Genomic DNA, 10,351 nt, shown 5'->3' with positions numbered 1-10,351 from the left:
TAGTAAAAGGTACATTTACAAGTTGAGAAAACAAAGTAAAACTAAGACGCCTTGCCTGGCTTTTTTTACTTACAAGTTTGAAATATGAGAGACTTGTTTAGAAAGATGGGGAGAACCTGGATTGATGTCTGGTCCCTCTCAGTCCCAAGAGCGAACAACCCCTTAAACAAAGAGCACAACACAAAAGCCTTTCCCCCCCCAAGATTTGAAAGTATCTTGTCCCCTTATTGGTCCTTTGGGTCAGGTGTCAGCCAGGTTACCCGAGCTTCTTAACCCTTTACAGGTAAAAGGATTTGGAGTCTCTGGCCAGGAGGGATTCCATAGCACTGTACACAGGAGAGCTGTTACCCTTCCCTTTATAGTTATGACATGGGTGTTAGATTACACGGGTGTGAGATTACAGTGTGCACTGCCCACAGTGGGGTCTGCCCGGGCAAGGCTCCTGCGGAAGCTGGAGGGGCCCTGCACCCTAACTCTGCAGTCAGCAGTGACTCTCAGCCAGTGTTGTAAAACGGAAGGTTTATTAGTTGACAGGCACACAGCATAGAGCAGAGCTTGTTAGCACAGAAATCAATGACTTTCAGCCAAGCCCATCTTGGGGGAATCCCGGACCTGGTGTCCTGAATTCCCCAGTCTGAGTCCCAGACAGGAAACTGACCAGTTCCAGTTGCCTGCCCCCAGACATGCCTGTTGCCCCTCCTCATTCCTTTGTCTTTTTCTCCAGGCCAGCAGGTCACCTGGTCTGCAGCAACACCTCCGGCTGATCCTTACAGAGGAAGGGGCCCAGCCCTCAACTGCCAGGCTACAGAGTATCAGTCGCAGTCACACACCTTCTTGGGCTGCTGCAATGATCACACACTCTCTCCCACCACCTAAATACTTGAGTAACACATAGGGGGAAACTGAGGCAAACACAGTATTCAGAGAAGACATTAACAACATTCCCACTTCGTCACAGCTAGCATAGCAACAATCACAGACTATAAAGGCCGAGTAGAACAGAGTTCACCACACATTCAGGCCATCCATTAGTAAGGCAGCAGCTTGTTCCCATGCTCCAGTTCCAGGGTCTTTCAGAGGGATGTTGTTATGCTGGAAGATGCTAGCAACTGCTATCAGGTGGGTCTCAGACCCAAAGACAATCACAGACCTCATTATGTTCCGCAAATGGAGCAACCAAGCCTGCCTATGTAGTAAAACCAGCCGCAGCCAATGAGGGTGCCTGCACAAGACACTGAGCCATGTGGCCAGGCCACAGGTAACAGAGATAGATTAACAGGGGTTTCCCTGGGTGCAGATGCAGGGGCTAGGCTCTCTGTTGCAGGCGATGTGTGCTGGGGACAGAAAGCCTGGAGAAGGAGTTGTCAGCATGACCCTGAGAGGCAGCAGAGGCGCAGGGCATTTTGGGCGCAGAGCTCGTTGGAGAGGCAGATGTGAGGATTTGTGAGCAAAGAAACTGCCTGCTGTTGTGTTCAGGGACACTGGAGTGTGTGGCCACTCTGTGACACCAGGAATACCCCTGACTTGTAGCAGCCAGTCCTCAGCCTAACGCGAACAACCCTGCAAGGCCCCAGATATTGTGAACCCCCTCGGACCAAAGAGGCAACACTAATTGGTTTAGTGTACTTAAGTTGTATATAAGACAATTAAATTCACATCCAGCCTAATATTTTGAGTCTCTTGGATGGGCCGAGGGAGGCGAAAACTCAAGGCACAGATTGGAAAAGGAATGTACCATACTCTTGTTCTCAGCTGGCAGGAATATTCTATCATTTATTATTTGTATTATCATAGCACCTACAAGCCCTAGTCATGGACAAGGACCCCATTGGGCTAGGCAATGTACAAACAGGCCACAAACAGTCAATCCCTGCCCCAAAGAGTGTCACAAGATACAAACATGGCTGCATCAGAAGAGCATGCCCAAGTCCTGCCTCTGGACACCAGAATCAGATCATTAGGGGTGGAGGGAAAGCCTTCCCTAGTAGTTAGAGCTTTGGGGTTCAGGAGAGCTGGGCTGATCCTCTGGGTAACCTTCAGCATGTCACTTAACCTCCCAGCCACAGAAAGATTTTTAAACACGGCCACAGGCTCCTTCCAACTGCTGCCTATGCCTGCAGCTGTCCGCAGAGAGAGTCCCTGCAGAACCCTGTGCCTGGGCCCAGGCCAGTAGGAGCAGCACTGCATGGGCATCCCCACATGGGGCACACTGCACCCAGGAGGGCATGGAATGTGGCCTGGGACTTGCAGAGCCCCAGACCTTGGATGATACTCTGGGTGGTTTTGGGTGACTGGGAACAGTGAGGAGATGCTCCACTTCATTCCAGAGGAGTGAGATCCACAGGTGGTCTGAACTCCCCTGCTCTGCCATTGCAGGGTTGCCATACACCGTGTGTACTGCATCAGTGAGACCATTACCAGACACTGTGTCCCTTCTGGGGCCCACACCTCTACAAGGATGCTGAGATGCTGAAAGCGTTTGGAGAAGAGTCGCGAGACTGATTTGAGGTCTGGCAATCCTGCCTGTGAGTGAGTGAGAGAAATTCAGCTCAATCTCTTTAGCTGATCAAAGAGAAGAAGGTTAAGAAACCACTTGATTATGGGCTACCAGTACCTCCATGGGGAGATGATTTCTGAGAGAAGAGGGCTCTTCAGTCTAGCAGACACAGGTAAAATGAGAGCCAAGAGCAGGAAGTTGAAGCTAGATAAACTCTGATTGGGAGAAAGTGGCAACTTATTTACAGTGAGGGTAAAACACCTTCCCAAGGGCTGTGGTGGATTCTTCCTCAGATGAAATCTTTCCGTCAGGAGGTGGTGTCTCTTTCAAAAAGCTAGGCTGTAGCTCAAGCAGAAGCTGTGGGCAGTAGCTGGGCGAAATTCCCTGGTCTGTCTTAGAAAGGTCAGACTAGATGCCCCAGTGGCCTTAGTGGCTATAGATATTCAGGCCTGTCTGCAAAGGCCTATACTTTAAGAATTTAGGTGTATTCTTATCACTTAGCTAGTTATAGAAGTACAAAACAAGAATCAAAATCAGTCTGCCTGTTTATAGGCCTTCTCTCACTATGATAGTCTAAGGCCTTGTTCTTAGGCTAAGGTCTTTAACTAAGCAGCAGAGGCAACCATAAACTGGGAAGCGAAGGGTCACGGTCCTCACCAGTCACACTAGCAGTTTTGGGCTGTTAAAAAGGTGATCCAATCTATCACCTCCAGAGAAAGGGAAGAGCCTAGAAGATTTAAAGAAAACTTATTTTGATAGCATCCTGTCTGGCAAGAACTCACTTATCAATAGTTGGGGTGTGAAATCCTCATTTCTTTGTTGTTCTATCACTGTAGTCTCCATTTCCCTATTGTTTGTCTGTATAATTTCTGTCTGGTTCTGTGATTGTTTCTGTCTGCTGTATAATTAATTTTGTTGGGTGTAAACCAATTAAGGTGGTGGGAGATAATTGGTTAGATAATCTTGTTACAATATGTTAGGAATGGTTAGTTAAATTTCAGTAAAATGATTGGTTAAGGTATAGCTAAGCAGAACTCAAGTTTTACTACATAGTCTGCAGTCAATCAGGAAGTAAAAGGGGGGAATTGGAATCATGTTTTGCTAAGGGGGGGAATGGGAATAGGGAATGGGAACAGGGACACAGTCAAGGCTCTGTGGTGTCAGAGCTGGAATGGGGAACACTAAGGAAGGAAATTGGAATCATTGCTTTCTGGAAGTTCACCCCAATAAACACTGAATTGTTTGCACCTTCGGACTTCAGGTATTGTTGCTCTCTGTTCATGCGAGAAGGACCAGGGAAGTGAGCGGGTGAAGGAATAAGCCCCCTAAGACTTACAATCTACGACTTTATAACCCCGGCTAGCTGGCTGTTCCAGACAGCAGGGCAGACCACCTTTTCCTGTGGCTGACCCTCACAAGCCTCCCTTAGGGGAAGGAGCCATCATTCAGGGTTGTGCTGCTCCTGGGGGGCTGGGGTCTAAGCTGTTTTCATGCCCAAAGATCTCTTGCAGGCTGAGTTCCTTCTCTGAGGCTGGAATGCCCTTGTGCCGGATATACCGGGCCTTCCTGGCTTCAGCATACAACTCCAGAAACCCAGGCCTGCTGTGCATGGGTCTGAGGTGGCTTCTGTCGGGGGCATATGGATCTGTATCAGAACTTAGCTTCTCGTGGCCAAGGGAAGGCTTCCTTCTCTCTGTGCAGCTAGTGGGCTTGGGCATGGTGTCACTGCCATCCACATCGCTGGCCTCTGTCTGTCCACGGGGCAGCACTGTGGGGCCTGTACCCAGCTCTCCTTGGCTGTTGGTTTCTTCCTGCTCTGCCAGATTGGCAGAGGTGCTCAGCCGCCTAGCGATGGAATGCCTGAGGTCTGACAGGCTGATGTCTGTGATGGAGCTTGCAGCTTTGGCCTGGGTGCGTGTTGAAGTTGACCCATGCCTTCCAGAGGACTCCTGCCCCGCATCATCCAGGACATCATGGTCGCATGTCTGATGCTGCAAGGGTGATTGGGCTGCCTGTCTGGGTCCCTCCATCTTGGGCAAAATACTTCTCGGTGCTCTATAAAGGAGGGAAGAGAGAGGGGTGGAAACCTGTGCAGTCACTAACCAGCAGCTCTCCCTTAATCACCTCCCTTTGCTTGCCATCCTGACCCCAGAGACCAGCTGCTCTGCCCACCCATCGTGGTTAGCTGCTCTGCCAGGTGAGTCTCCTTCATGGAGCCGTAAACACAGGTGTGTACCTGGCGTGGGTCACTCCCCTCCCTGACACCTGCCCCTTCTGCAGTGAGAGGGAGACCCTGATGCACGTCTACCTGGAGTGCGCCACGCTGCAGCCCCTTTTCCTGCTCCTCTAGAACCTTCTCCTCAGGCTCTGGCTGCACTTCTCCCCGCACCTCCTGCTCTATGCACATCCCATCCGTGGCCCCATAAAGTCACGAGACCTCGCCAACTACCTCCTGGCGCTGGCCAAGGTGGCCGTCCATTGCACCAGGAGGAGGCTGTTGGATGAGGAAGTGCTCTGCACCTGTGGGGCCTATTTCCGTTCCTCTCTCAGGTAACATCTCTGGGCAGAGTTCCTCTGGGCTGCATCCGCTGGCTCCCTCGATGCCTTAGAGGAGCAGTGGGCGCTGTCCAGGGTTCTCTGCTCACTGTCCCTCTCTGGCTCCCTGCTTATGATTCTGTGACCCTCACTCCCATCCTTGTTTTTCATTAGTTGTCCCCGGCATTCACTAGAGTCCTGGATCCAGTAGCTCTTCCCCTTAGGCTGGGGGAGGGACCTTCAGCTGTGGACGGGCTTGTGCCAAACCACCTTCCCAGGACTTCAACAGGTGCTCTGCCAGGTGAGCCCAACAGTACTCCTTCAGCCAAGATTCCAGATGCTCATATATATGGGCTGGGCATTGCTCCCTTCAGCCCAGACAGGCCATATGTTTCCAATAAATTTTTTTTTTTTTTCAAAAAATGGGGACTTATCCACAACGCACACACATTTCTTGCAAAGAGAGTTTGTGTACAGTAACATTTTTCATTGTTTGAAAAAAATATTGAAGTGAAAAATGTATTTAAAAAGTACAAACATTTTTGGGTATTTGCTACATTTTTTTGTTTCAAAATTATTGTAAAATGCCCACTTAGTATATTTTACTCTCTCCCTGCTGTTTTTTCACTGAAACAAAGGAGGAAAAGGTTAAAAATGAAAAGAAAGTGAGAAAATAAACATTTTTTCACTTCATTACTTTTTGCACTGGCAAATATGAGAAACCCCCCCCCAAAAAGTGGAAAACCTGGGGTGTATGAAATCCTCCATTTCCCTTTCTCTGGTCACTGAGTGTGACAGATTAAACAATATCAAGGGTTTGTTTCTTGTCACTTTTTGCTGCCTCTTTTCCGTTTTTCCTCTCTGTAACTTCAAAACACCCTCAAGCTTTGACAGGAATTCAGTTTGCCCTTTGCTGCCCTGTCCCTTGCCAAAATCAGGGAAGTTTTGAAATTAGTGAGTGGAAAAAGGAAAAACGCTACAGGAATGAGTGACAAGCAGCTATGCCTCCACCGTGCCCCTCCCACATTATTAAATTTATTGCACTCGAAGGCAATGGGGGGGGGGACAAATTTGAAATTTCAAAAATCCAAAATTTTGAAGTTTTAAAAATTCAAAGATTTTTGAAAACTGTCATGAAATTAAAAAAAACAACAACAAAAAAAACTATGGCTCCGTTTCACACCCTGTGACAAAGGGACAATGTCACCATTTCAACATGTTTCATGAACTTGCTTTTCCAAATTCTGACCAGTTCTGTTAGCCAGTAAGTGCCATCAGAAGGTTTCATGTGGGGCTAACCTCCGTCAGGACAAGACACTCAGCCTGGGATAACCTCGTCCAGTCTGGGAGTTACCCTCTGTTCCCTATCCCCCGTCTTGTGATGAGCATCTCCAGCCATAGGCTGCTCAGCATGTTTGTAACCATTTAACTCCCTCTTGCCACCCACCCTCATCCACCCCGAGGCTTACTTTACCCAGGGGCAGGAGATGGCTGCAGCACTCAGTACAGTCCTCGCCCCTGCCTGGTTGGGCACTGTGGTTTAATGGACATTTGTGTGTGGCGAGTGACTCGGGTTGCCAGGCTGCAGAGAAAGGTTACATTACACACATCCTTACCTCAGTTGCTCCACTTGTCTCTTGCTGTGCTGCTGCCCTGACGAAGTGGGGAGCATGGGCAGAGCTGGCCTTTTACCAACCTCCTGGGAGAGGTCCCCGAGAGTCGCATGGGCCTTCTTCTGGGAATTGCCTAGGACATGAGCAAACACTGATCACTAATCGTGGAGAATGCTGGGGAGCAGCACAGGAGAGCCTAGAGCCCACACAAAGCCACCCCTAGAAACGCACAGCTACCAAGGCATTGCTGAGGGCCAGGCTGGCTGGCTGGAAATCTTACCATCCATTTCACCCTTCCCTTTGGCCACCTCCACACGCTGTGTGCAATCCTCTCTCGTCACTGGGGCTTTCACCTGCGTCTCCCACCCTCAGCTGTATGTTTTTTCCCATGCCGCCCCTAGCCACTTGGCACAGCTGTCTAGTTCTCCCCTGCCAGGTGCTCTCTCCTCCTTAAAACCCAGCCGTTCACACAGTCCCAGCCCTCCCCATTCTCATTGCCAGTGCTCTCCCTCTTGGGCCTGATTTTTTGCCTGGGCAGTCTAACAGTGCCTTTGGGCACTGGCTTAGCCAATGTTTGCAAAGTAGCATGAACATTTATGATGGCACAGAAGTGATTTTGAAATCAAGTGATAATTCATAACTAAACTCAGACACTTATGCCAACCGTGTATGGCACCAATGGTGCCATGAACAAACTTCCCAAATAAATCTAACTAAAGTATAAAAGTAGAGCAAACTTACTATTACCACCAACCCCCCACACCCCTGGTTTCACTTGGTCTGGCGACATGCCTGAAACCTAATTGACAGCCACATCAGGGAGGGATAGCTCAGTGGTTTGCGCATTGGCCTGCTAAACCCAGGTTGTGAGTTCAGTCCTTGAGGGGGCCATTTAGGGAACTGGGGTAAAAATCTGTCTGGGGATTGGTCCAGCTTTGAGCAGGGGGTTGGACTAGATGACCTCCTGAGGTCCCTTCCAGCCCTGATATTCTATGATCTTCCAGAAACATTGCCTCCCCTTTCCACTTACACCCCCCAGCAGCTTAGAGTGCTGCAAAAATGCCATGATGTGGAAATGCAAAGGCTGCGTGAGCTGCTCATACACCTAACCTATGAATGGAACTGATATTGACACGAGCAAGTTCCGGCGTGGAAGACAGGCAAGTGCAGTACAGCTACGTAGCACAGACACCAATACCAAATATCCCAGTCCAGTGGCTCTTTAACTGGCCCTTTCTGCAGGTTGCCTCACAGATTCTCTCCTTCACTTGCACTTCCCCCACTGCTTGGATTGCTGAGCAGGATCTCTTCTTACTGCATGTCTAATTTTGGAGGGTTTCTTTGTTACTGGTGCTGGGCTGGGGGCTTTATTTGGAGGAGATGGGAAAGGAGCCTCACCTTGTTGCAGTTTCTGTAGCTCCTTCTGGATCTGCCTCTGCTCTTTGATCATTGAATTCATTTGGTAGAGTCGTGCTTCCTCTAAGTCCTGCAGCCCATGGCTGAGCCGGGCTTCAGCCCGCTTGACATCCTGTCTCTCCAGCTCCCAGCGCCTGGATGGGTCTCCCTCTGCCATAGACCGATGTATGATGCCGAGAGCTGCTCCCCTCCTAGGCTGGGAAGTCCCAGATAACAGCACAGCACCACGGAAGGGACCTGTCAAGGCTGATTTCCCACTCTGGCACTTCGAGTGCAGGAGGTGGGGGCCTGCAAGGATTCGAAAAATTAATACTGGCCACTCCAGGCTTGTATTAAACTCCCAAGATTACAGCTTCTCTCTGACCTTGGATGGGTAGATGCTGCCACCACCCAAAACCCCTTTAGACCCAGGAAGGCGCACTTGGGAATTCCTCCCTGTGGGGTACCCTCAAGCCTCTCCCCCCCGCCCCCGGGAATTGCTGAGAAAGAAAACAAAGGAAATCAGCTGTTGCCACCAGCTAATTTAACAGCATATGCACAAACCTCTTAGGACACAAAAATCCTAATCCTGTTCTTAAAAAAGGTAAATTTTATTAAAAACAAAAAGAAAGAAAATACATCTGGAACTTAGGCTATTGCTAGATTTTAAAAAGAGCAAATATAATAATTAAGCATCAAAAATGTTTTTCTTGAGGTCCAGCTTAATGGTTACAAGCAAAACAAAAGCATTTGGGGGTTAGCACAGAGAAGTCCACAAGCCATAAAGAAATAAAAGAGATAAACCTATTCACATCTTCCTAGACATTTCCTGATCTACTTACATATCTGGGGTTTCAAATGAGTAGTTTCTAGGTATGATTTAATGATTTTCCATACCTAGCGCAAGCTCTTACAGCATAGTCCAGCCCTGTCCCGGCTCTCCGGGAGAACAACCACACACAGACAAAAGTGGAGTCTTGTTTCAATTTTAAAAAGTTCTAGCCTTCCCATTGGCTCTTTTGGTCAGGTGCCCACTCACTTCCTTATACCTATGCATGCAGTCAGACTTTTTAACCTTTTATAGGTAAAGCAAGTAGAGAACAGCTACCAAGAAGGATTTTATAGCTAATTGGCTGGCTGGGTCCATTAAAGGAAGCTACCCTCCCTTCATTTATCACAGGACCTGAAACAGGAAGAGCTCCGCAGGCAAAGGAGCACTTTGCCATGAGAGAATGTCTCCATCTCCCACCACAGGAGCTGAAGCACTTTCCTGACCTGGCTGGCTTCACCCTCACCACGCTGAAGCAGCTATTCTCACCACCCTCAATTTGCCAAGTCAGAAAGCCATTAGAAGACTCACCCAACAGGCCAGTGTCGCGGGCCATCTTTAATCCCTTGACAGGGGGCATCTCCCAAAGATGGACTGATTTGGGATTGCTAGCCCTATGGCGTCCCCCCTTGGCCCAGTGAATGTTGGTACTGCCCCCAGTGTCACTGGGCCACTCTGGGTGAGGAGGACCTTGTGCAACGGGAATGTTGAGATGTTTAAATGCACAAACCCCACGACATGCCTATGGTGTGATCGCCATAAGCATGTCCCCCAGCACCGAGCTTACAGCCGTGGCGCAGTGGGGCTACCTGAGCAAGAGGCCGCCTTTCAATCGAGGAGAGCTTTGCCTGTCTTTGCTCTGCATGCACTCTGCCAAGCAGACATTCCACCCTGGTGCCCACAGCCCTGGGCCCCTCCTCTTTGCTGTGAAAGCCTCCCTGTAGCTATTAAACTGTTGCTGGGTATTATATTGCCAAGAAGGCATTGCCAGTTTGTTTGTAATGGAAGCTCCACTGTGCAGAGGCTCAAGGGCAGCAGCAGCATACATCACCCTTATTGGATTGCCATAGGCTTCTCCAGCACGTAGGCAGCACAGCTCAGCCACCAGCTCAGCCCACTCTGCCTGCTTAGCTCCCTGCTGTGGGTATTTCTAAGGCACCTGTCCCCTGGGTATCTAAGAGCTTAGCAAGATTATTCCTTTCTCCTTGTTTGCTAAGGAAAAAAGCAAGTGTTCTCCTGTGGTGGGCAGGGCCTTCTCCTCCTCCCTATTACTATCATTAGCTATGCAGTGTTGTTATAGCCTGTTAGTCCCAGGATATTAGTTAGACAAGGTGGGTGAGGTAGTATCTTTGATTGGACCTACCTCTGTTGGTGAGAGACAAGCTTTCCAGCTTACACAGAGCTTTTCCTCAGACCAGACCTCTTATCATAGAATATTAGGGTTGGAAGAGACCTCAGGAGGTCATCTAGTCCAACCCCCTG

General features: G+C 49.2%; 1 protein-coding gene across 1 annotated transcript; it reads right to left on the bottom strand.

The window, feature by feature from the left end:
• Positions 1-3,757: 3,757 nt before the first annotated feature.
• LOC113407311 (coiled-coil domain-containing protein 190-like) lies at positions 3,758-8,346 on the bottom strand. Its single transcript, XM_026655664.1, has 3 exons — positions 8,044-8,346; positions 6,649-6,778; positions 3,758-4,552 (listed from the first exon to the last, which is right to left on the bottom strand). Exons 1-3 carry the CDS (start codon positions 8,216-8,218, stop codon positions 3,943-3,945), a joined length of 915 nt encoding a protein of 304 aa, XP_026511449.1. The 5' UTR covers positions 8,219-8,346; the 3' UTR covers positions 3,758-3,942.
• Between the last annotated feature and the right edge of the window lie 2,005 nt (positions 8,347-10,351).

Source organism: Terrapene carolina, unplaced genomic scaffold, assembly GCF_002925995.2.
Source record: "Terrapene carolina triunguis isolate 2854851 unplaced genomic scaffold, T_m_triunguis-2.0 Scaffold210, whole genome shotgun sequence".
NCBI lineage: Eukaryota > Metazoa > Chordata > Testudines > Emydidae > Terrapene > Terrapene triunguis.
This window is presented reverse-complemented; position numbering and strand designations above follow the sequence as displayed.

Excerpts from the sequence above, each read along its gene's own strand:
- LOC113407311 (XM_026655664.1), bottom strand. The coding sequence starts at position 8,218 with ATGGCAGAGGGAGACCCATCCAGGCGCTGGGAGCTGGAGAGACAGGAT. Across the intron at positions 6,779-8,043 it reads GCTACAGAAACTGCAACAAG|GCAATTCCCAGAAGAAGGCC; the intron begins GTGAGGCTCCTT and ends CTCATGTCCTAG. Across the intron at positions 4,553-6,648 it reads AGACAAGTGGAGCAACTGAG|AGCACCGAGAAGTATTTTGC; the intron begins GTAAGGATGTGT and ends CCTCCTTTATAG.